The sequence below is a fragment of the Cyprinodon tularosa genome, unplaced genomic scaffold (genome assembly GCF_016077235.1).
Source record: "Cyprinodon tularosa strain WSP-4 unplaced genomic scaffold, ASM1607723v1 ctg279, whole genome shotgun sequence".
Lineage (NCBI taxonomy): Eukaryota > Metazoa > Chordata > Actinopteri > Cyprinodontiformes > Cyprinodontidae > Cyprinodon > Cyprinodon tularosa.
Window position 1 is genome coordinate 1,255,807 of NW_024038984.1, and position 26,597 is coordinate 1,282,403.

A 26,597-nucleotide genomic window follows, 5' to 3' on the forward strand; every position below is an offset into this window, starting at 1 on the left:
AATTTTAATCCCAGCATTTGGGATTCAGGGATGTGCAATGACTCCTTTTGCCCTTGACAAGCCCAAAATAACCTGTCTCTGAAAGTGAAGGATTACTTCAGAGCTTTATGTTGAAGCAGTGGGAACTTACAAGACAGAAGAAGTTAAAACCCTACTGCAGGTTACCTATGTTATATTTTATTCTCATTTTCGACATCCGCCCCTTTAGAATTGACCTTCATATATATATATATATATATATATATATATATATATATATATATATATATATATATATATATATATATATATATATATATATATATATATATAGATATATCTATCTATATATATCTTCGCATCCTGCGAGGAAGCTCTGGAAGTATGCTGTCAATACAAAATTGAAATGATGTCTTAAAACAGAAAATCTGATCAATCAGTTGGTCTCTTGTATCCATGAAACCTTCAGTAAGCCAAAAGCACTCAAGAAGCTGCGATTGACTGAAAGCGTATTGTGGAAGGCGGGTACTATCTGGTACGTCACCCAATCAGCTCAAAGTATTGTACTATAAACGTCCCTCCTTTTCATGGACAGACTGAAAGGCTGTCATCCCAGATTGATAAAGTAGAAATCAGTTCTACACATATCAATCTGGCTACTGCCAGATTGTGTGAAATAATTTAACATTATTTCTCACAAAATATATTAACAAAAGTGAAAATAGTTGTGTATTTTTACATGACTTTCTTTTCAGAAATCATGAATTTGCCAATTCAGTTTAATGATGTAAAAAGTTTCATTATTTAATTGGAAATTGAATGGTACATTTAATTATTTTTATGATGTATTTATATAATCCTGTCCCTTTTGGTCCTAACCTCTAACCTCTTAAGCTTAAGCCCCAACATGATGTCTAACGCCCCTAGAGGGTCTGGGACCCAACTATGGGAATCCCTGTTGCAGCGAGTAGAGCATCACGGTTAAGCTTAAGGGAAATGATACATGGTTTAAACATTATTTTTATCGAAAATAAATAAAATTCTTAAAATCTGCAGTTTATTTTTATTCAGTTGTAAAACAGTAGGGTGGAGAGCTACCTTTCGCTCTTCTATAGACCAGAATGATTGCATGTCTGTTATTTTGACAACAACTCTAAACCCTTCATTTTTCCTAAGTCAATCAGAGGTTTTCCATCATGACTGCCCTGTTTGAGCCTTATTGGTATCACTATGATTGATTGACTTTATTGATCTCACAGTGGAGAAATGTACTTGTTACATCGGTTCAATAGTCAAAAAGAAGAAGGTGCGAAAAAAAGGAGGAAAAGGTGCATGGGGGGTATATACAGTGTGTCCATATATATCTATATAGATACGTGTATATAACAGCTGAAGTCTCTTATTTAACAGGATTGTTATACAGGGTTATTGCACAGGATAATAATGGGTTTTTAAATATGTAGTTGTTGCACTGGGTATTATATATAAAATATAAATCAGGTTTTTGCACAGGGTATTAAGTAGTGGTTGCACATTAGTTATTGCAAAATTACACTATGAACTGCTAGCCTTCTCTAACCACTTTATTATAAACCTTTTTTAATGTGCGGTCTTATGAAAACTTTTGTCCACCATTAATATGCACATAAGGTTTTAAAATAAAGTGTTTAGAAATAAGGAAAATATTCATTTATAAGGTTCCATGCTGCATTTCTTTGCACTTTTCTATTTTTTTTTTATTGAAAAACACAATGAAAGTTTTTGTGTCTTTCAGAGGCCCATACCTGGAGCAGAGGGGGACAGAAGGGCTGAAGCAGGAGTGGTTCACCAAATACTTCTCCTTCTGAGCACAAATATATGTTAAACACTATTAACACACACAGAAGCTGCAAAAACATCTCATATAAACGATTCATTGCTTCTTTTACAGAGACAGACTGCTTCCAACACACAGACAAAACCTTTAAAGCACAGCCGTTCACACAGACATATTTATGGGCTCATCACCAGCAAGGCCATCAAACATTGCCTCAAAGCTCAACCAAAAAGTGCTTCTCAACACATGCCTGACCTCTTCTCAGATCATAAGTCTGCCAGATAAAACTTTGTATATTTGGTTTTCATTTAAGGCAGTCTTCCTTTTTTTTTTTTTTTTTTTTTTTTTTTAAAACACCATTTTCTCATCAGTTACTTTGGGCAAGTGAGCTTTTTTTCTTGTTTTCTAACCAACAAACCTTGTTAAGAGTGGAAGCGGTTATCATATTTAATCCAGAGCCACATAAAATTGCAAACCTATGTTTGTTTTGATGCAAAAATGTATGATACCCTTAATGAAATATGAATAAACATATTTTGTTTTTGTAAGCGTCTCTTTCTTGCCAGTTTTCACAATAATTGTCACAGTTTTTTATTAACAAATGAAAACTCGAGCTGTTAGAGATGGTTAAAGAGGATACTTCTTTATGATTTGGGTTGCATTAAACAAAAAGTCATAACATAATCTGTGCATTCTTGGAAAGCTCTGAAAAGGAGAAAAGTTGCGACAGATCTGTTGGCACCAAAGTAAACTCTGAAAAGTCTTTCATTACTAAAATTACATTTGACACAGACAAAAAAAAACTTTAAAAAAACACTATACCATGGAGAAAAATGGAGATGAACTCCAGATAAAAAAAATGTATTTGTACTTTTAAAAGAAAAAAAATAGTGAGATAGAAATGAATATTAGCACAAAGGCTCAAACCTCTTTACAGCTTAAACTGATTGGTCAGTGCAATTGTACGTATTTCTTTAAGGTTAAAAGTTGGGAAAAGATTGCCGATATCTTCCCTTGTCATAAGAATAGATTTGTAGATTTCTATATATAAAAGAAAAAAAAGTTCTGCCTGACAGTTTAAAGTCAAAGAATGAAGTGCATTTTTAAAGTTTTGTTTGTCACGATATGTTTATTTTGAGAACAATTTTTTTTTTCCAATGAACATAAATGGAAAAGGAATAAAAAAAAAAAAACATCTTTTACCGTCTGTTTTTTTCTTTTTAAAAGAAAAAGCAGCTGCTGTTCCTAGCCAGATTGATTACTAACTTACTATACAAAAATAACCAGTTTTTTAAATATGTTGACAGATTTTTCCTAATTTCTGTTGTAACATTCACACTTTTTTTTCTTATAGTTTATTAAATTTATAAACACATACACTTTAGTTCAGAATCCAGGCTGCTCCACATCCTAACTAAAACAGATGTGCACCTTATTCATTGTGGGGCTTTGAACAGCTAATGGTAGCTTTCTCCTTTTCGATATCAATTTTTATTAGATGGATGGACATTTAAATCAAAGTAAATCTTGAAAGTGCAGTTTCCTACCAGACAAAAGAGAAGTTTAAAGATATTAAGCTTTGCCCCCATTGCCCTCAGGGACCATGCTTCTATAAATCAGCGCCAGACCGTGTCACTCACAGCAGCCCCTCCCAGATTAATTTGCTATGAATATTAGTTACTCGCCTCGTGACTATTTGCTGTCACTAAGTAATTAACCAATGATTCATCTATGCATCATATGAGCTACTTCATTAAATCTGGGAAAATAATCACCAGTCTAGAGCCTGAGGCGATGCATTAAACCTGCAGAGGCCCAATGATGCCAAATAAGGAGGCACCAAATGAAACTATCAAAAAGTTGTTGCTAAGCGACAGGAAATTAATTCAACATTAAAAGCACAGAGTAAAAACTGATCAGGCTTATTTTTATTTAACACAATGTAGGAATTAGTGAAAAGATTTTCCAATAAAGAGTTATTATCGGAACACTACTGAAAAATGGGACAGTTCTGCAGGACGTCTGTGGCCGAGGTGTACATCAGGACGCTTTCAGAGAAATGTTTCAGTTCCTCTCGTACAGTCTTGATGCCCTTCCCTCTTGCAGTTTTGTACTTCATGGAAAGCAGTTTGGAGCACAGGTAGTGCAGCCACAGCACGTTGGTGTGAGGGTGGTAGCTGCTCCACTCGTTTCTATAGAAAGAAAAAAAGTAAATCAGGATCAATAAAGCAACTCTTCAGATTATCACTGAGATGAAAAGTTCCTGTTTCTTTTGCACATCAAGGTACCATCTAGAGTTGAGTCCTTAGAGATGGCCTAGTTTTGGTCATAAATGGTGCCTTAAAGGTGACAAACAAGTTTGACTGAACTACCTGGAACAAGTACAATCATAGTTATGTTTCTCTATACATGTAGGTATAGAAATCAGTGATCTTTTGCTTTTAAAGATTCTTTTTGACTGTTCTTTTGTTTTGCAGGTTTCTGGTCATTAAAACATGGCCCATAAGTTTCAGAGGGGTCACAGACGCTTAATGTCAGCCTCAGTTTTCAATTCTCTAAACAGTTCTGATAAGCAGGTCTGGGATCATCTCCACAAGACATACAGCTGTGGATTAGCGGTAAAGTTGAAGATTCTGGGAGTCGGATCAGCTCCACTCTGCTGTGAATTCCCAGTCCAACGCTGAACCCACCGAATCATACTGAAAAACGTGGAGGCAGTGCAATGGATGCACAAAGGACCAGATATCAGTCCTGCTGGTGCGTTAGGGGCCTCTGCCTTCTGCTGCCTGTCTGGAATCTGCTCAATGCATTTGTAGTCCCAGCATTATACTGAAGCTGACAGCCAGTCTAACCTCTGTAGGACCCGGGTGTCCCCTCATGCTACCAGCAGTCATGCAGGTCATTTTAGCCCCGTCTCATTCGAACAGTAGAGACATCAACTTTAACTAGGGGTGTCCTGCCCTAGGCTGCAACATTTGTAACAGCATCCCTCTCACCATCAGAGAATCCTCCACTTTTAACACATTCAGAACTCAGTTAAAAATCTGGTTAAAATCAAATCAACAATGTGTTCATTAGACCTTACCGATCTTCTGGTGAATGACTCAGCCAAATTTCAGGATTGAGTATTACGTTGTAAATATCTGTACATATTTACGCTAATGTCTCTGAACTGTATGACCTTCCCTTGTAAGTATGTTTAAATGGTCTATTTGGGTTTTATCATATTTTTGTGTAATTGTCTTTGACATTGTACACCTTGCCCAGGGACGACAGTTGAAAACTAGCCTCATAGCTAATACTGACACTTACAGAAATGTTCATAAATCTGTACTGTCCCTGACAAATAAATAAATGTAATAATCAATACCCCTATTGATAATAGATTCTTTCATTAGGTGTTTTAAAATGTGGAATGTTAAAAGTTTTATCAAGTGATATAACTCAAACAGAACAATAGCAAACAGTCAGATAAATGGTCTCCAACTGTTGACTCTCAGCACAGACTAGCATAACAACAAGCTGGTAACTTCAATGCAGAAATGAAGATTGACTCTCTATGTTAATTAATTAACATAGAGAGCATAATTTATATCCTCTAATTCTTTAGAAAAAGCAGCAGAAATCCTTGGATGAGTTGTCACTGCGCCCTTGGAGTCGAATTGGCCTCCCCTCCTGGGTGGGCTCACTACAGCTCCAGTGTTTTCTCATTTTGTGGACACTGTTTCACTGGAGTCCCAAAGCTTTAGAAATGCTTTTCTAACCCTCTACAAAATGACAGAACTCAATTACTTTCTCATTTTTTTCCCTGAATTTTCCCTCAATCACACAGAGCCATAGATATTTAGATATTTTTTGGCTTACTTGTGTCTTTTTGATCAACATTCTAATCTTTTTGATGTTCTGAAAACCCTAAACTGTGGCAAAACATGGCAAAAAAACCTATGAAGATGGGTGAACAGTTTTCCACGCATTGCTGAGCACGCACACACATCTGATGGGATTCATGGAGCCTCCATAGTCTCTACAAAACAACATTTACACAACCCAGTGATGACTGAAGTGCCACTGACCCATTTTCTGCTCTCATCAGCCTGTAGATTTCGAACTGGTAGTCCCCCTGCCCCATGAAGAGCTCCTCATCGTCTGAGATGTCACAGGACACGGTCAGATCATCTAGAGGGGAAAAACACCTTCTATTGGTTATGCTAAGCCATGCAGGGTGAGCGTTACAAGACCTGTATGCAATATAACAGCAGTGGGATTTGAAAATATTAGAACTTGCCAATTTCTAGCCTAGAGAGGGAATAGTCGATGATGCGGACCAGCACCCCTTTGGTCTCCAAGCTGTGGGAGGTTCCATTGAGGAAAAAGCTCCCCATCTTCTCTCTGGTTGTTTTCACCAGCACATTTCCCCAGTGGAGGTCCCTACAATACACATTTAGAACTGGTTTATCAATTCAACATGTTGAGGTTATGCGACATCAACAGTTTAACAATAAAAGTTAATACTAGAGATTTGTTTAGAAATTTGAAATTAACAGTTTTCCTTTGATCAACACTGGCAGGGGATCAGAGGGACAAAGAAATTAATATATCAGATCTGAGAACAAAGACATCAAACCAGGTACTTTGGCTTAATTTGTTTTGAAATAATGAGACAAAAAGCAAGGACACTTCACCTTGATCTATACATTGAATAATCATTAAACTCCCCCATTACATGCTTAATTTAAAACTGCTGCCCCTATATTTTGTTTCATTTTCTACAAAAAAAAAAAAAAAAAAAAAAAAGATTATTAAGTCGGTCAGTGCTGAAGAATAGACACGGGTCAGGAAAAGTCAGATCAGCTCAGGCTCTGGAGCAACTTCAGAGATAAATCTGTTTCTACTGCACCTGTGTTCGAAATGCAGCTCCTGCTCTGCAACAGCCAAAGCAGCAGTGACCTGATGTAGGACGCTCTTCGCCACCGCCAGGGACGCCAACTAAGCACAAGAAGAGATGTCTTTAAACCATGTCAAGCAATCATGTCACATTTGAGGAAGCAAAGCAGTTACTGTCCTTCAGGATTTCCCCTGATTCTTCCACCCAACTCAAATGACTCTTAATTTCATATCGACTCACTAATTCAGCGATTTTATTATTCTCTGATGGAGCAGAGAGCCATCAAAGACATACAGGACCCCTATATGAAAACGTTTGTTTCAAATATCTGAATGGATCTTCTGGACTTACTGTTCCATTGCTGTTCTCCAAGTCAGTTCCTCCAAACTCGAACTCAAGGATTATGAATAACTGGTCTTTCTCAAAGAAATCTGGGCAGAGTGAAAAGAGACTTTATGAAACAAACATGAAAACAAATAGTGGTCTTAAAATTGTTTCAAAGTCCTTTAAAATGAAACAAAGTAGGTGGAAATTTAACCTCACAGTTCATCAACAACACAATCTGAAATCTCAATATAGAGTGAAGAAAAGAAGTATTTGAACACCCAGCTAATTTGCAAGTTCTCCCACTTAGATGGAGGGGTCTGAAATTGGATTAGGGCCACTGAAAATTTTTTTCAAGTTAAGAGATTTTTGAGTTTAATATGAGAAAAAAGCCAGAATTCTGACACCAATCTCAGAATTCTAACTGAACACACTAACTGAGAACATGGACAAGACCAAACAGCTTTCCAAAGACACTAGAGACAAAAGTCTAGACCTCCATAAGGCTGGAGAGAGTTATGCGGAAATTACCAAGCAGCTCGGTGAGAAAAGGTCAACTGTTGGAGCAATCTGGAAAATGGTAGAAGCTAAACATGACTGTCGATCTCCCTCAGACTGTGCCTCCATGCAAGATCTCACCTTGTGGGGTCTCAATGATCCTATGAAAAGCGAGAAATAAGCCCAGAACTACATGGGAGGAGCTGGTCAATGACCTGAAAGGAGCTGGGACCACAGTTTCCATGGGTACTGTTGGTAATACACTAAGGCGTTTGGTTTGAAATCATGCATGGCACAGAAGGTTCCACTGCTTAATCCATCACATGTCAATGCCGTCTTAAGTTTGCCAATAACCATTTAGATAATCCAGAGGAGTCATGGGAGAAAGTCATTTGGTCAGATGAGGCCAAAACAGAACTTTTTAGTCATAATTCCACTAACTGTGTTTGGAGGAAGAAGAATGATGATGCGTACCATCCCAAGAACACCATCCCTACTGTGAAGCATAGGGGTGGTAACATGCTTTGGGGGTGTTTTTTGCACATGGGACAGAGTGACTGCACTGTATTAGGGAGAGGATGACATGACAATGACCCGAAGCACACAGCCAGGATAACCAAGGAGTGGCTCTGGAAGCAGCAAACCAAGGTTCTGGTGTGGCAGGTGTTCAAATGGTTATTCAGGGTTTATACAGGAATGAATAACTCAAATGTAATGCTTTTTAATGCTCTTAGAAATAATTTTAATGCCACCATCAGGTACCCGTCGACAGGCTGCAGCCAGGTCCCGCATTCCTCGTTTTCCAACCACTTTTGTTGAAATTTGTTTTTTCCCCCCATTCTCTAGCTTTTTCTCCGACATAAGCTTCTTTTCTGAACATACAGCTTTGCGCAAACCAGTCTCATGGGAAAATGTACCCCCACTACGTTGGTCCACACTGCAAAACGTAGTGGAGGTACATTAATGGTCATTTTTTTGTGGTACTGTTACATTTCTTCTGACTATACGCTTTCTATTGTTTTACATCCTAGTCACGTGACTTTCAAGATTCCAGCTGGGAGACGGAAAAAATATATATATATGGCCAACATTCGCTCATTTTTTTTGTGGAAAGATTAATAACTTGAGTTTGTTTTTGCATTAAAATGAGTTTTGATTACATTTCTAGTGAGAAATGTATAGTTTGTTGCCAGAATATTTACTCAGGGAATGTACATATTCACTTGCTTGTTCGTTTCTTGCAAAGATTTTTCAAGATAATGTGAAACTGTAACGTTTTGGTATAAACATGGCCGAGATTTCTCTAACTTTTAGTGGGAAAATCAATAATTTCAATCAGTTTCTGCATTTAAATGGGTTTTGATCACATTTATAGCGAGAAGTGTAGGGCTTATTTACATAATATTTACTTAGTGAACATACATAATCACCCGCTTGCTAGTTTTTGCTGCGTTTTTCGGATCTCATCAGGATTATGTGAAATTGCAACGTTTTGGCTGCTACCCATCGCCTAGCATTTAGCTGCCGCCCCGATTCAACATTGAATTCTTTGTGATTTAACTCCATCTGACGGATCAAACCCTCGCCACTGCGTGTGTTGCGTCTGAGGTTGATTTTCAGATCAATGCATTACGTCGTGGCATACGGCAGAAACTTATGTTGACAAAATGATCATGGGTTAAGCTCGGACGTGTTTTATTTGGAAATCTACCGGATCCTTTGTGCATTTAACTTCCTGTTTGGTGCGATCTCATTGATGGGTTTTGACCAGATTTTGACCAAAGAGGAACTAAAAAAACTCAAAAAAAAAAAAAAAACAATTTAAATACACAATACATTAATGCACAATACATCAATGCATGCACGACGTAATGCATACGGTAATGATTTTTAATGACCCGCGGAAACCCTGTTATTTGCTGCTGTATCAAACAAATAAATAGTAAAAAAAAAAGTCATACATTGTGATATCTGTCTCTGTCTCTCACAGTGGACATGCACCTACGGTAACAATTTCGGACCCCTCCATGATTTCGAAATGGAAGAACTTCCAAAGTAGCAAGGTGTTCAAATACTTATTTTCTTCAGTGTATATGTATATCAGTATTTATAAATACCGGGTCGGTCATTCTCAGATCCTTTTAGCTGGTCAAATCCATCCCATGCTCTCAGGAAATCCAGTGGATAGCAGCCTTGAACGCAGTGAAGACTGTTAATAAAACACACATGGAGTTAGATCAACACAGAAGAGAACTTTGAAACTGAAAAAAACAACACCAAAGAAATAAACCTACTCATTAAGTCCAATAAAGCCATGAGTCTGGTTCTGCTGCTTCTCTTTCAGGCTGCTAAGCTCCCTTTGAAAGAACAAAAACAAAACATTTCCTCTGCTCAGCAGGACAACACTGCAGCACTTTCAAATTCTTCTGATTCTAATCAGTATTTCAGACCTCCTAACAGTGTGTGCCTGGAACATCACTCACTTGGAGATAATGATCTCATGGAGAATTTCTCCAAAGGTCTTCTGGTCCTCTCCATTCACCTTCTCACTGCCCTCTACTGGAATAATCTGAAAACAGCACCGATGGGGTTCATTGATCATTTCTCTGAAGCATTTCTTCCTCATTCAGACACCAACATGCATCAGAGTACATGCAGATATTCAGATGGTTGACTTCTCATTGCAGTTTGATGCCTAAAATTATTCAGCCATTTAAGGTCAAACGTCTGATTTAACAAACAAAGTAGGTTTTGTAAATGCTGCAATCCTACATACTTTTCCGTCCAAAGCCTGGGCTTTTCTAAACACAGGTGGATGTTGGGATGGAGAAACAGATGTTTGCAGAGATTGAATGTTAGGTAGATGGCTACTGCTCTAATTGTGTCACTCTGTCAGCTAAAGCATGTTTTAGAGTCTCTATACTCCAGTTAAGGATTAACTGATTACTAAATTAGTTGACAATTATTTAAATAATCAATTAATCACAATTAATCCAAATATTTCAGTCCTAATAAACAAGGATGGAGTATACAAATAAAATATGTAATGACAGATTGAGAAGCAGATGGACAGTTTTGCTAGCATACGAAAGGACAACACGTTAAACAGGGAGAATAAAGTCTGGAAAAGCTGATACTTTTCTATTCCGTTTTATCGATAGTAATGTAGATCTGGAAACATTGAAATAAGAGTCTGAGGGAGGCTGTAGATAACATTTTCACACAGAAATCATGGTAAGCATAGATAGGAATCCACATACTTTAAGTGCCACCATGTCTCCTGCAGCATTGGTGGTAGAGAACACCTCCCCAAAAGTTCCCTCTCCGATCTTCACACACCGTTTCATACGACTGGGGAGAATGCACTCTTCCCATGGCAAAGGACCTGACTGGCCACACTCTGCGTACACCTTTTGTGCATCTGTCAGATCAAAATCTTCACCAACAGCCTTAAAAAGCAGAAAGTAAAGGGTTAAAATATTCAAGCCCGTCATGTGTAGCTGTGTTTAGTGCATGTCTTACCAGGGAATGTGGGCTCCCCAGCTGGGACTTCAGGCATCTGAGGAGAGGAGAACATCCTGGAGAGGAAAGCAGGCCCTGTCTGACGTCTGATAAACCAAATCTTCTGGGAGTGCAAGTCACCGACTTATCCAAATGACTCGGAGTGAGTTGTACTAGAGACAGGAAGAGAAACTGGGTCAGAAGATCTCAGTGGAATCTGGATTCAGACTTTACACAACTTAACGCAATATTATTACAGATGCCCTTGCGATGCACAGAGAGGGCAGCTTTGAGCCGGCTCCAGGTGTGCGTTCTGGGTGTTAGATCAGCCAGCAGGGATGATAGGTTGAGCCGACTTGTCCTCAGTGGAGTGGAGAAATTAATCGCAGCTCCAAGATAGTCCTGCACACACGGTGGGTAACAGATGAAATCCTGCTACATCTGGGGTGTTGATAAAGGTCTCACTCCTGCTTGTTTGGTGATTAAGGCTGCAACTAACGATTATTTTGTTAATCAATTGATCTATTGATTATTTTTTTCGACTAATCAATTAATAATCAAATATCAAAAGGTCAAACTAAAACTTTTCCACTTGTGGAGTTCTGGATAGCGCAAATTGACAGAGGAAATTGTTTTTCTTTTCTTTTTTTTTTTTATCTTAAACACAAAATATTAATATATAGTTTTACAGTTCTCTTACAATTCCTGCTCTAAGCGGGTTGTTCTGTCACATAAAGGCATGTTTTAGAGTCTATAAACGATTTATCGATTACTAAATGCCCTGTTGATGTCAAGAACTCAATGGGACATGGCTAAATGAAGGACAAAAACATAAAAGGAAGACATTAAACTTTGTTTTTTACCAAAATAAACTATTTTTTAAATAACCTTTTTGCTCTTATCTAAAACATTTCAAAAATCCAATCCAACAGCTACACTAAATAGCTAAAGTATTCACACCTCTTGAACTTTCTCATGCTGCTAACATACAACGATTCTATGACAGAACAACACAAACTAATGTGCAGTGGAGGTTTAATGATAGAACTGTGGCCTGTAAAGGACAATCTGAGAAAAAAACAAAACAAAACAGAAAAACACTAACTTAAAGGGGAATACAGTTTTATTTTTACATTGGCCCCTTGATTTTACGTTATTACATCATGCTCTACTCACCCATATAATTTTCGTGTCATTTGGAGCTGTTCTGCAGATATTCGGTTTTGTAATAACCAAGTAACGTCTTCCTAGTCTTCCTATGGGCAACGACTTGAAGGCACAAACTAAACTGTTCAAAATGTATTCTTTATGGTACGCCAGCATTCATAACAATTATATTTTTTATATAACCGCCTACGACGTATGACGTCATCTGCACGCCGGACTGGAGTTGTGACACGCAGCCCGGACAACAGGCGGCTACGCTCTACCCCTTCTATTAATTCGGCTAGCTAATCTGAATCGTTCAAATTCATTTCGAGAGCGAGATCATCTGTGGTAGTAGCAATAGACATCTTCCAGGCATGAAAAAAAGAAAAAAAAAAAAAAAAAAAAAAAAAGAAAAAAAAAAGAAAATATAGTTTTCTTCCTGTTCATTATCAACTGAAATAGCTCTGTCATATAAAGTCCCAATAATCTGACTCTGAGTGTGTGTGGGTCTCACATTGGAATGGTTGCGATGCTTCGAGATCAGCTCGTTGATGCTGTTGTCCACGGCTGCACTGAACGCCCTCCCCTGCTTGTTCCTGGACGCCAGCGTGCTGGCACCTCCTTTGTTCTTCCAGCGGCTCACGCTCAGTCCGCTCACGCACGCCTTCCTTGTCGTCCCACTACTGTCCGCTGACGGGCTCCTCCGCCTCTTCTCTTTGGGAACCAGACACTTCTTATCTCTCTTGGGGAAAGACTTGGTGACTTTTTCTACTTCTTTGTCAGAGCTGCTGCTTTCTGAGGCAACTTTCAAAGATGCAGTGTCTTCACTGCACTTGCTGTCAGAGGGAGAACAGGTCTTCCTGCGGTTATCGTTGGATGAGTCCGACACAGTGGTTGAGGATTTATTTGCGTCTCCTTTTGGCAGCAGAATATCTGTCAACTCTGACCGGGTTAGTTTTTTTACTTTAATAACAGCTCTGGAGGTCAAAGCTTTCTCCTTCAGCTCCGTTGCCAGTGCAGCAACCTCCTCTAAAGTATGCAACTCCGCTTTAGCTTCTGGAAGGTTTTCAGACTCTGAGAGAAGAACCGCCCCTTCTGTTTGTTCATGTGGGTTAGCAGAACAGATCACACCATCCTCTTGCTGCTGGAGCTTCAATTCAGACAACCGAAGACTCTTCACCAGAACCAAGCATTTCTTTATACATTTGCTTTTTAAGCGCTTTTCTGTTTCGCTCTCTCCATCAGTTAACTGCGTTGCCACTGCACTACTAGCTGATAACTGCCTTTCCGCTATCTTCTCGTCGCTGTCTTGAGTGTCGTCCACATAAATCAAAGATTCAGAGTGCTCCATGTTTGCTTCCCTGCTGAAGAGTTCTGGCGATTCAGGAGTCATGTGACCGTGGCTCGCTGAAGCAGACGCAGCTAGATTTCTAACAGAAGGCGCATAATTGCCAGTTTTTTCCGTAGCCATGACACCTCGACCAGCAGATTGTTCTGGATAAAATCCAACGGCGGAAGTCCATTCTCTGGGTGTGATCGCTTGTTTATTCTCTGAAACAGATGACTCCAAACAGGATAAGTAGGTTGTCTGACTGCTAAGCTGAGGCATATGAGAGCTGTTTACCCTCTTAATCTGAACTGTGCAGAGCAGATTTAAATCTGATGATTTCCGACCCTCCGTGTCTACGCTGCGGGGTTTGTCATAGGCGCTGCCAACTCCTCTGTCTGACTCATCAAATAAGTCCAAAGACATCTCTTCATTTTGATGCAGACTCGATTCTTTCTGCTCCACGTGAGGAGATTCTAGCTTTGGCAGTGAATCCTGGTCTTTCTGCAGAGCGCTCGGTGTCCTGATGGAGCTGCCCAGTTCAGATAGAGGAGACACAACCTGCCTGCGGAGTTTTGGGCATCTTTGCTGGTTGAAGGTGGGCGCTGAGGGCGTGGAGCAGAAGATAGGTCTGCTTTGAACTGGCCCCAGGCTGTGTTCAGCTAACTCATTGAGGGAGATCTCCCTGAAAAGGTTGTTGGTCCTCCCAGGGTTTACTGAGCTTTCATCACTTGACAACTTGAAGACTGGAGGGGCTCTCTTCCTCCTGGTTGGCTTCTGATACATGCTGGAACCAAACGGGCCAGAAGTGAAGTCATCTGAGGAGTTGAGTAAACCGACTATTGCATCAGGGGGTTTGGTGGTAGCTCCACGTCTCCGGCGGGTCACATAGCGGCCAGCGGAGCGAAGGCAAACACTAAAAAAAAGAAAAGAAAGTAAAATCAGAAGCAAAGATAGCATTTGTTGCATGGCTTTATAACCTTAGTCAGGGATCACCTGACTGAGCCCTTACTTGGATTCGACTGTAGATTTTTCTTGTACTTTTTGTAATTTGGTTGTAGCAGTTTCTTCCTCACTCTCACTGGTGTTACCTCTCCGCCTTGTGGAAACAGATGCAGACGCTTGACGGCTTATCCTGATAAAGAGCAGATTTATTTTAGATTTATTTTTTTAGAGGTCAATGAAAATGAGGTGGAGATGCTCCAATTGGTTAAAAAAAATGCTTGCACAAAATGTTTGAAAAACAAGAAGAGGTCTATGTTTAAGCACACACCTGGCTTTACGCTTTTTTGTTGATGAGAGCTGTCTCATGCAGTTATCCTCGTTGCTGCGGGTCTCTACAGGACACAGAACCGCTCTCTGCTTTCTTCTGGCCAAACTTCTATTCTTTCCTCTATGGAACAAGATGGAAACATATCAGCAATGTCAACAAATACTTTTAAAAACATATAAATAAGTTATAATGACATTTGCAGATGTAAGGGGAAACAATAGGGTGTATTTCATGGGTTTGAATAGTTTTCTGGGACACAGTAAAGGATAACAAAGAGACAGTTTAAAATGATTTTGATAATTTTTTCCTCACACACCCTTTTTTCTTGCTTTGCAGAGGGCCGAGAGGAGAGGGGACACAGTTTTCGGCATCACTCAGATATTCCTCATCACAGATCTTCTCAATCAGACTCTGCATGGTTGTTGTTTTCCTGGTGGAACCTTGTGGTCTTCGCCTGCCAACTTTTGTGCACTTTTCCCTGAAATGTTGCAAAACACAGAAAGTTTTGAAGAAGTTGGCGTTTGTCAGTGAAAAAAAGCTTTAAATGATTGAATAAGTAGAATACACATTAGGGCTACACGATTAATCATTTAAAATAATAAATTGCAATCTGAATCCACACGAGATCTCATATCTGCCCACAATGATTCTGAATGTTAAAATCCACAGCTCTCTACTCTACCCCTTTCCCACTGGCTGAAAAATCTGATTAAACCCAGGAACAATCGGCTTTTAGTGGCAGTGTGAACAGCTCACTGATGCGTGTCTAACCGGGTCAAATGCCCCGGCAAGCAACCCGTGTTAAAGTCGCCTCGGCTCTAACCGGCATGCTGTGGGAACACCAGACCTGGGCTAAATTACGTGATGACTTTAAGAGCAACGTACAGATGTCAGCAAACCATGCCAGACGCTTCTGATCTAACAAGCTGAAACAACTCTTTTTACATTCAATAAACATGGTGCAGTGCGATGGATTTGGAGGGACAAAAGAGCAAAACAATATAGAATACTAAGTTCAAAAATGCCTTCAGAGGCAACACTTTAAGGAACCTGGATAAAATTGATATTGGGATCATTTTAGGAAACATGAAACGTACTATAGGTTACATATTTACGGTCTAAACCAGGGTTGTTCAAATTAAGGCTGCAACTAACGATCATTTTACAAATCGATTAATCTGTTAATAATTCAATTATCGGATAGCCACGGGTTCCTTAAAGAAGATTTTTTACGAAATTCAACCCAGTGAAACTAAAAGTTTTCCACTTGAGGGGTTCTGGATAAAGCACGTTAACAGACGAAAACTTTATTTCCATCTTAAATGCAAAATATATCCTTTTACAATTTCGATAAAATTACAGCTTCTAGTGTGTTTTTCTGTGAGCTAAAGGCATATTTTACAGTCTCTATATTCCAGTTATCAATTACTTAATTAGTTGAAGATTATTTCAATAATCGATTCATTTAATTCAATTCAGTTTATTTCTATAGCGCCAATTCACAACACATGTCATCTCAAGGCACTTTACAGTTCACCAGATCATACAGTCAAATTGATTCAAAGTTTCCTATCTAAGGAAAACCAGTTGATTGCATTGACTCAGATGCAGTCCCTCACACTAAGCATGCTTGTAGCGACAGTGGAGAGGAAAAACTCCCTTTTAACCGGAAGAAACTTTAAGCAGAACCAGGCTCAGTGTGAGCGGCCATCTGCTGAGGCTGACTGGGGTTCAAGGAGACAGAAGCAGAGATACAAAAAGCAGCTGTAAAAGGCAGGCCCGTCCAGGAAACACACAGCCAGGCAGATGAGCTCCGAGGCAACTCCCATGTCAGAGGATGAGGAGAGCACATCCAGCCAGTTACAGTCAGAGAAACAGGACTACACTGAAAAACAGACCGATCTCCAACATCTAGAAACTAGGGTGTTGATGGCATATTTCTCTCCAGGATGATTAATCACAATTAATCTTATAAACTGTTTCATTCCTAGTTCAAATGTTTCAATGAGTCAAGATCATAAAAAAGGCGGACAAAAAATAATTTCATCTACTTTTAAACTCATATTACATAATACAAAGCATTTTTTTTTCATTGAATCTGCTCAACAGTTCAACGCATGTGATATTAAAATTAGACGAATCAAGCCATCTGATTAATCAGTGCTATTCTAAATGATCTGATGCAGAAAAAAATATAACCAATTTAGTCTATCTTCATTATATAAACATAATGTGGCTCAGTCTTTCATAAAAAAAAAAGGCCGCTGAATTTGGCAAAGTTTAATAAATTAATCAAAAGTACAGTTGGGTGAAGACACGTTTGTTTTTAGGGAAAGCGACCAGAAAGATGGGGTCCTAATAATCATGAAAGAAAAGAGAATGCAACAAAGCTTTTGAGTAAGAGCTTAAAAAAATAAAACGGTATTTTGGGCACCCTTACATTAACGTTATAAGAAGCATCTGAACCGAACGGACTGAAGTTCACATTTACATCAACCATATTATAAACTAAGATACATCTAAGTAAAGTCAATGCAAACTCTTTAGCACTGCTCTGCTGTACTTTGTGAGAAACAACCATATCAGTTTGGAAAATAAAATTAATCAAGCAAACGTAAACAGTAGAGGTGAGGCCCTGAACGCACCGTGGCTTGCTCGGCTCTGCGGCCTGAAACACGGATATGTCTTCGGACGACGGGGTGCTGTCGAAAAATTTCCTTCGGTCCTCGGGGGAAAGCCAAGCGGAAACCTTCCGCTTCTGTTTACCATAGGTCTTTAGAATTCGCGGTTTAAATGACGCCATGATATAAAGCGAAAATCAGCTAGAAACGGACATTAACGACTTAGAACCATTTGACTTCGTCCATCAAATAGTCAGACAACCGCTATTTCTTCAAACTTCAGGAGCGCGCTGATTGGTCAGAAAATCTGGGTGAGTGGTACCACAGCGCCACCTCCAGGATTGGAGTGGTTACAATCTGGAGACAGGGGCAATGCTCAGTGAAAAAGATTAAAGAACCATTGAAATATTTAACTATCTGATTTTCTTTAAGCCCCTCATTATTTTTGTAAAAAGTAACTTTTCGAAAAAAAGATGATGTTATTGTTAAATGAATTACACAATTGTGATAACTTCAATTGTAATATGCTTGACATTTTTATTTATTCAACTGAGGTGCAAATTTCAGCAAAGAACTAATTGAAGTGTTAACCGAACAGGCTATATAATTGCCCAGTCAGACTTAGAAACTCAGAAATAGGCAGCTGAAATCTTTCTGAATAAAACTATAAACAACTTTGCTTGTTTCTTTCACTGTTTTATTTTCTTAATTAATTACTATGTTATGCTCTGCTTTAAAATTATGTAGGGGAAAATTTACAAATACTGTTTAGATAATAATTGGGGCAATGGTGGCATTGGATGTAGGAATTTCCCCTGAAACCAAAGGGTTGTGGCTTTAAACTTGGGCTTTCAGCGTCATTGTGTCCTTGGGCAAGACACTTCACCCACATTGTCTACTTATGGTGGTCAGAGGGCCTGGTGCCGCCTGAGTATGGCAGCCTTGCTTCTGTCAGTGACCACAGGGCAGCCACTATTTGTGTGTGAGTGTGGGCATGAATGTGTGAATGACTCAATTTAGTGTAAAGTCATTTTGCCCTGCAATAGGCCGCCGAACTGTCCAGGCACCAGCGACCTGTCAGAATAAGTGGGAGAAGATGGATGGAAGAGAGGATAATAAATATCTGTACAGGCCAAGGTGAAATACAACAAATGTGATTTTTACTTGGACATGAAAAATGAAAGATTGCCAGAACAGTTTTATTGTGTGCAGAAATCCATTAATACTTTGCTGAAATAACCGTGACTCCGAAAACCTCTCTAATTACAAGAACAATGCACAGCTTCTATTTCATATTAGCACTTCGTCTTTATCATATTACCATATGTTTTCTAACCGTTAGTTTAAAAAGTTTTAGTCTGCAAAAAGCATTAAAAGAGCTCATACCAGATTCACTTATTACTTGGTCATGGCGGCAGATGACAATTTTTTGTTTGATCTAGCAGCAGCATTTGACCAGCATTACCCTTCCAAAACACAGAGGTGAAGAAAACAGTAATCAAATGGTTATTATTATTTTTTATCATTTTTATTATTGAAAACAATTGCATCTGAAGACAAGTATTACTTTTTCATGTGTTGCTCTTTGTATTGCAAGTCTAGTTTAAGTGTATAAGGATTTTTAAACCTAAATGTGAACAGTTGACACATTTAGCAAAAGCTTTCACAAACTATCGTCCAGCTGAAACTCCTGCTGTAGAGTTTGAACTAAAATGATGAAAATATCAACTAACATCTTCATTATCATTTCAACACTTTTACAATTTTTCATGTCTATTTTGTGGAAAGGGGATTAAGCCTGATTAGGCAGTTTGGTTTAAAATGACAGTCTGTAGAGGGATAAAAGTCCTTCTATTTTGAATAAACTTCACATTTTTTTATTCTGTTATTAATAAAAAAAATGCAACAAAAACTTTGCACTGTAAAACTTTTCAGCTTTTTTTCTCACTCTATTACTGAATTAAATAAATAATAAAAAAAAAACTGTTGTTTTAACACAGCCAGATGTCTAAAAACAGAATGAATAAAATGCAAAGATAATTTTTTTGTTGATCCAGAAAAAAAATTATTTTCTTTTTAGTTTCTATAGAAAAAAGCCCGTTAATTTGCCCAGAATAATGTAGCCTGGGTGCCAGTCAGAACTTAGTCCCGCCCACAAGGTTTGAGTTCGGGCTACGTCAGGCTAAGAATAATGGCCACTCGATTATAAATTGCAAATATTGGTGGTGCCGCCATTGGTGTAGTGAGTCAAATTAATCACCAGAGGTCGCCATATATTCAGACTCTTTCTGCCTACCCTATTAAAAAAATTCAAACGTTTAAGCTGTTACCTTAGATTTAATTTATTAAAAATATTTCTGCCAACGCGAATTTATTTATGATTTATATTTTTACATTTTTTTAAATTGGCAAAAAGTAAACAAAGAAATAAATTATTCTCAGTTTCTGAATTATTATCAGAGAAAAAAAGATAATACGGTAATTTTCTCTCATTGCTTTTAAACCACAAATAAGTTTTGTTATAATTAAATCAACAGGTTAGGTATCAACAGGTATTGTTATTGAAAAATTAACCAAAAGTAAAATAACCAAATTTTAAACTGCATTTTTTTTTTAGAATTTCATGGTCACTGAGGACCAGACATGTTTCTATCTGTTCCCTTGCATTTAAATGAATGATAGATTATCATTTTACTGTCTGTGTTGTGTGAAAATGAAATAACTTTTGATATAAAAACATATATAAAGTCCCAGTTTGCACAGGTCCATATTAACCTAGTTGTCTGTGTTAACAGGTATATACCATGTAAAAGGTTGTTTTTGCAATTCTAGCCTCCTTTTACGTTATCGTTATTCAGTGTTTTAGCTTCTAGGTGACATGCATGTGTGTTGTGAGAGAGGGTGTGTGAAATGAATAAGCTATGCTAAGTAATAAATTAGTTAATGATGTGGTTGTAATGTTAAAAAGGAAACCAACTGTATCCTGTTCTTGATGTTTTTACATCCTGCTTTCCACTGAATTTACAAACACATTCTCTGCTTTGTTTTTAAGGAATAATACATTCCCTCTCCTTCTTTTGCTGTGTCATATTTGGGTGTTTAAAAAAGAAATAAAATAAATAAAATATCTTACTTTCTATGTATTGTATGATTGCATTTGGCGTATATCAGGGCCCAGATACTGCACTAAAATGGTGGTATCACTATCGGAGAGTACCAACAAATAGGGCACTGATGCCATTCTGAGAGCCAAAAGTTTATTCAACTATTGTCATGCATTCCAGGTAGGCAATATAAGTTCTACTTGATTCACTTTGTATTAGTCCTTTTCCTGCTTCACAAAGGTAGGCAGCAGCTTGACAAAGCCATGATGGCAATTATTTAGCATCCAAGTAGTATGCAGTTCTTCATATATACACACACACATCAATTTCAAACAGATGGTATTGGTATGGCAAAGGTATCAGCTGATACTGCACAGAAAAGGTATCGGTATCAGGGCTAAAAAATGGAATCGGCACAACACTAAAAAATATACATGACCATTTTTCGCATTAAGAAAAAAATAAATTGTACTCCATTGTATCTTTTTCTAATAAAAGTTTTATCTTAATGTCCAGTCTCTTTTCTGTGTGAATCCACATACATCACTTTTATGTCACTTTTATATTGATATACTGTATGTATGGGATTCTGGACCTTTTTTCTGGAAAGCAATAGTGCCTTGTGCTTTTTACAATATCTCCTTGTATAGTTAAATGTTTTGTGGATATTTGACAAGTTTAATGTAATTACGTTACGCCCAACTTGGGACAAAAAACATTAAAACTTCTTGTACAGCCTATTAGTTGTATTCTATGTACTGGAACAATTTAAAAATTTAAAACTTGCATATTCAATTCTATCCTATTCTATTTTCAGTCATGCCATTGGAAAATAGTTGATTTTGAGTTTAAACTGTTTTGATGAATTTTACTTCATGCATAGGAACATACCAGTTTTGTGTCTATGTATAGTGCAGATTTTTAGAGGTAATTGTATGCAGTCTGTATATACTGTACTTCATACTTGCCTGATGAAACTACAATAAAAAAAATCAGACAGAACATGAAGGTTAAACTAACAAGTAAAGCAAAATTTGGAGAGTAGAAGATAATTTAAGTAGCAAGGGTTAAAAATGGGTCCTCCAACAGTCTAAGCCTATAGCAGCATATCTACAGAGATAGCTCAGGATAACCTGAGCCACACTGACTATACGTTTTATCAAAAGGGAACATTTTAGCCTTGCCTTAAAAGTAGACCAGGTGTCTGCCTCACAAGCTAAACCTGGTAGTTGCTTCCAAAGGAGAGGAGCCTGATAACTAAAATATATGTCTCTCATTCTTCTTTTAGAAATTTTAGGAACCACAAGTAAACCTGAAGATTGAAAAAAAAAACAAGAACATTGTTTTGAGTCACAGTTAAAAGCTCATTTGTTTAGATCTGCCTTTAACTGTTGAAGTGTTTACTGAGGTATTATTAGTTTAAGGTTGTGGTCCGAAATTTTTATTTGCTTTTAAACTTCTTTTATTTTCCTTCTATTTAGTTATTTAGTTCATGTAAAGCACTTTGAACTGACTTTGCAACAAATTGTGCTATACTGTATAAATAAACTTGCCTTGCCTTACCTTCAACCAAATCATCATTGGTTGACATTAACTGGACATTTTGGCCTGATAAGACCTATTAGCGTGTTATCAGAATGCTTGTGTATTTAAAAAAAGTTAGGCGAAGGTGAGAAAGCATTTATATCGAATGAATCAATAAATGAATGAATAGAAATTTATTTTAGACAATTTTTGACAAACAACAATAAATGAATCAACCAAAGACACACAAAAAAGACTAGTTAACATCAACCAAACCAAAAACCAGTTTCAAAACTAACTAAATTCACCTAATCATTAATAGAAAAACAAACCCTCCAGCAAATAAACCTGTCAGCATATACAGCCAGAAAACTTGTTTCATCAAATATTCACACACACATGTTGTATTGTAAACACTGTACAGTACAGTAATTATTTGTTTTTTTTTATTATATTTTATATAATAAAATATATTTACATTTTATATTACTTTTGTTATTTATTTATTTTTTTAAACTCACTTATTCTGTTATTTTTATACACTTTCTAAGGTCCGCATTGTCTGGCCATTCCTGCTATAACCTTCAGCTGCTGTAACACCACAATTTCCCAACTGTAGTACAATAAAGGGAGTTTCTATTCTATTCTATTGTCCATTGAAATCCTCTGGTGTACCCTTGATATCATTCCAACCTCGAGGCGTAACCAGACATGGATGTTTTACTTAAATTTTATTAATTAGGCTGCTGAAATCAGAAAAAAATCTCCAATTTTCCCTTTTTAAAGAATATGTGATTTACTTCCGGAGTAGCACTCCCTCCTGTCTGAGAGCAGCAGCCATAGATATCTATGGCAGCAGCTGTGTATCTGGGAGGGGAGGAGTTAAGGAAAGAAGACAGGAGGAGAAAAAAACCGAGGAGGGGAGGAGAAAGGAAAGGCAACAGCAGCAGGAGCAGCGGCATAGAGCCCATCGAGGAGGAGGTGAACCCGCTGGAGGAGATCAGGAGGTAAGTGTTGTTTTTCACGCCAACACTGCAAAGTTGGAGTCGCTTCTTTTCAGTCCGAACACAAATGCTGAGATAAAGGGAAATAAGGGAATGAGGATAACTTTAGTTCATCTATGCGACGCGGAGAGATCCGGGGAGCGGGGCCCGTTGTGTTGCACACAAGGTTGGGGGAGAGGGAAGGTCTCCGAGGCTGTCGGACCTGCAGCGGCTCCACAGACGGCTTCGCTTTTCATACCTTTTTGGTGATTTGGGTTTAAACGCGGGGAAGCGATAGAGAAACGCAGCGGACACCGGCGAGGCGATCCCCGCTGCGCCTCAGCGCGTCCGCGGCTGCGCTTCGCTCCACGGTCCGTCAGGACGCAGAGACGCCTGGACACGCACTGAGCGACATGCAGGAAAAATCCCATTTCTGTAACACTTTCTAGCCTAAAGGCATTCATTAAAGCTTAAAGCAACACAACTGGATGTCAGCCCGTTTAATATAAACACTGCTGTTTGCTGCCAATCTATAACACATGTCTTGTTTATCTTCTAAACAATCTAAGCTACCAGGGAAAAGTTAGGACGCTTATTTTGAGCCATTGGTTTGTTTTTGTGTATTTATTTGTTATTCTGCCTTTGGCAGAATGTTTTGAGGACATTTGAGGTGACCCCTGATAAAGCAGAGCTATGAATGCAAACAGGGTGAAAAGCAGCAATCAAAACATGATAAAGCAGTTATTTAAACATTCCTTGTTAGATGCTTTATTTTATGTACTTTTCCTTCATAGTTTTTTAAAGGGCTCCATTTGCATGACCATGGCGTGTCAAAACCTTTGACTGGTAGTGTAACTTTATTATAATTGGTACTTTTCATAAGAAAGTTTTGTTTCAAAAGTGTGCCTGACTCCTTGTTATTGTGTTTCCAATAAAACTGAAAATCAAACCAAAACATCTTAATGTAATAACTCTATAATTTACTGTAAAACTAGTTAATAAATTATCCGAAACAATAAAATAGTTATTTTAATTAATTATAGACAGCGGAAGATGTGACCCCCAAATAGTATTTGAAACTGGTTAAAAGCCTTCTTTGAAAATTAGTTCGTTTGAATTTTCTTTAGACATTTTCATGAAATGTTTTTAATTTTTAAATGAACCTTAGATAACTGTTCTGCCTTATTAGTACTTATAATCATTGTCAGTAGTAGAGCTATAAGACATTAAGCTTGCAGTGTTTTTATAAATGTTTTTCTTATATATTAAAGCAATGCAATTTGCATACATAATTTTTTAATAAGTATAAATCCCCAACCACATTGTTAGCTAAAATACCATAAATGCACAATGAATCCCATTGAGAATATGTTTATTTATAATATACATATCTGCAACCCATAAAAGAACACACTTACATTTGTGTATATATATATATATATATATATATATTTTTGAAGCAATAGTGGGAACATAATCCTAATTGCAAGTATTTTCTAAACATTGAAATCCTGAGTATTTTGTCACTGTGACTCAAACATATGCTTTATTATGCTAATACTTTTCTGAGTTCTATATTTTACAGTTTAGTAATTTGATTTTTAAATGGATCCAAGAAGGATATAATTGCAAGGTTTATATGTCATCTTCAAAGAAAACAAAAGCTTAATATCCCTGATATAATAATGGAAACACAAGAAATATTTACACAATGTTAAAAATCGACCTCTTAGATTTTCAGCAATATTTCTCTGCCAAGTCAATTACACCAAACATGATTCCCTCACCAATGATTTTCAGATGTTGCTCAGAGCTCAGCCTCCGCTTGCTCTTGTTCAGAAAATGTTTCACTTAAAAGACCCTCAGCATATTGAAACATTTGTCTACAAAGTGGTTTAAAAGCTCATAGACTTGCTTCATTCAGGCGTCTTTGCAATAAGAAGGAGAAAGGAGCTTCTAAAGTAGCTGGAAAACAGTAGCTATCTTCCTCTCTGTTTTGATAGGACTCTTTAATAATTCAGATTTGAAAGTGTAGAGAAAGAGTAGAAACTGCAATTTTAGCGCTGCTCTGAACCTTCCACATCAATGCCTTTTGCACCATGTCTCTCCTATACTGTTTACATTTTGATCACTGCTGCACTTTTTAAATGGAACTGTTCATTTCCCTCTTAAGCTGCTGCTCATTCACTGTCGGAGGGTGTATGTATGAAATTTTGTTTTGTATACACTGTGTGTATACAAAATGACAAAGCCTGTCTAAATCTAAGAATATAAAATATAGATGCTAAAAGTAAAACTCTATGAAAACTATTCAAATCCAGTTCTGTATAAAAGCCAGTATGTATCTAATCAACTTAACATGCCGGGCCCTACATGTATGCAGTCCTTAAATTTCAATGATTGCAGAATTATTGGACAAATAAAACCTGTTTTCATTCAATTAGCATATATTATACTACGATTTTATGATTTAGTAAAGTGAAAACTGTTCATACTAACAGCTAGCTAACATGTTGTAAAGGTGTCATAATCATCTTTTAGAGCGTCTGAAATCAGACCTTCCCATTGCTTCATTGTAACTCTTCTCAGCAAAGCAGTAAATGCCACCAGTGTTGTTTTGATGGAGCTATTTATGGGTAGTTGGGCTCTGTGGGTTTTGCCACTCGGCTCAATGTGTTACAGTTCTTTGGGAATTGGGTTTGGATGTCAAATAAATGCCCTAGTGTCAGCTATTAGTGTCACCATGCAGACTAGAGATGGGCCATGTTTTCCGAAAAGCATGCTTCTCAGCTTTGAATCGGTTAGCAGAGCTTTAGTCATATTGAGTTATTTTATTTGCAATGTCTCAATGGCTGAGAGCTGTTTTTAGGGCTGAAACAATTGGATTAATCGTGATTAATTGATTATTGAAATAATCTTCAACTAATTTAGTAATCGATTAATTGTTAACTGGAGTATAGAGACTGTACATGCCTGACAGAGCAACCCACAATACCAAAATTTTACAAAAATATGGAAACATTTTGCATTTAAGATAAAGAAAACATTTTCATCTGTCTATATGCTCTATGCAGAACTCCAAGTTTAAAAGTTTTAGTTTCACCTGGTTTAATTTAATAAAAAAGTCTTCTTTAAGGAACCGTTGGCTATCTGATTATTAATCGATTCATCGAAAAAATAATCAACGTATTAATCGATTTGCAAAATAATCGTTAGTAGCAGCATTAGCTGTGTTTTCTCCCATGTTTTTCTGCTTTGCTGCATTGTTAGCAACACAAATAGCTTATTGTTGGAAAAAAAGCGTGCAGTAGTAGTATATTCCCTTGACTTGCTCATAGTACAGGAGAAGTCTGTTTCTATATAGGCCGTGCGGCCCCTGAGAGCGAGGCGAGGGCTCTGCATCGGTGCTTGGTGCTGACTGGACCTGCCTCGCTTAATCGCTTCCACACTTCCTCTGCTCATTTCTGCCAGGTCTTTCTGATAATACGCCGTGGGGGTTGGATGCAAAAAAAAAAAAAATGTGGAGCCACTTATCTGCTTGTTTATGTTTTTTCATTTAAATATTGTGGGGAAACCATCCTGTTTGTTGTTTTCCTGTTGGATAGGAGGGGCT

At 37.7% G+C, this 26,597-nt stretch overlaps 3 protein-coding genes across 8 annotated transcripts in view; 2 read left to right on the top strand and 1 right to left on the bottom strand.

Annotated features, from left to right (window-relative positions):
• The window catches only part of fam184b (family with sequence similarity 184 member B), a 40,249-nt gene extending 37,909 nt beyond the window's left edge, over positions 1-2,340 (top strand). For both annotated transcript variants that reach the window (XM_038290317.1, XM_038290316.1), the window contains one exon: positions 1,754-2,340. In XM_038290317.1, the coding sequence (XP_038146245.1) occupies positions 1,754-1,826 (73 nt within the window). In that variant the 3' untranslated portion in view covers positions 1,827-2,340. The remainder of the gene's footprint in view (positions 1-1,753) is intronic.
• Positions 2,341-3,705: 1,365 nt separating this feature from the next.
• Positions 3,706-17,672, bottom strand: haspin (histone H3 associated protein kinase). Its single transcript, XM_038290318.1, has 17 exons — positions 17,398-17,672; positions 15,069-15,230; positions 14,753-14,872; positions 14,492-14,614; positions 13,322-14,395; positions 12,667-13,282; positions 11,261-11,405; positions 11,025-11,176; positions 10,763-10,951; positions 9,986-10,071; positions 9,797-9,859; positions 9,620-9,711; positions 7,032-7,111; positions 6,693-6,781; positions 6,081-6,223; positions 5,869-5,971; positions 3,706-3,987 (listed from the first exon to the last, which is right to left on the bottom strand). The coding sequence occupies exons 1-17, from the start codon at positions 17,553-17,555 to the stop codon at positions 3,786-3,788; spliced, it is 3,597 nt and encodes a 1,198-aa protein (XP_038146246.1). The 5' UTR covers positions 17,556-17,672; the 3' UTR covers positions 3,706-3,785.
• A 5,189-nt stretch (positions 17,673-22,861) lies between these two features.
• Positions 22,862-26,597, top strand: part of apbb2b (amyloid beta (A4) precursor protein-binding, family B, member 2b) — a 75,689-nt gene continuing 71,953 nt past the window's right edge. For all 5 annotated transcript variants that reach the window (XM_038290293.1, XM_038290294.1, XM_038290295.1 and 2 more), the window contains exon 1: positions 22,862-23,008. The gene's annotated coding sequence lies outside the window, so the exon portion shown is untranslated. The remainder of the gene's footprint in view (positions 23,009-26,597) is intronic.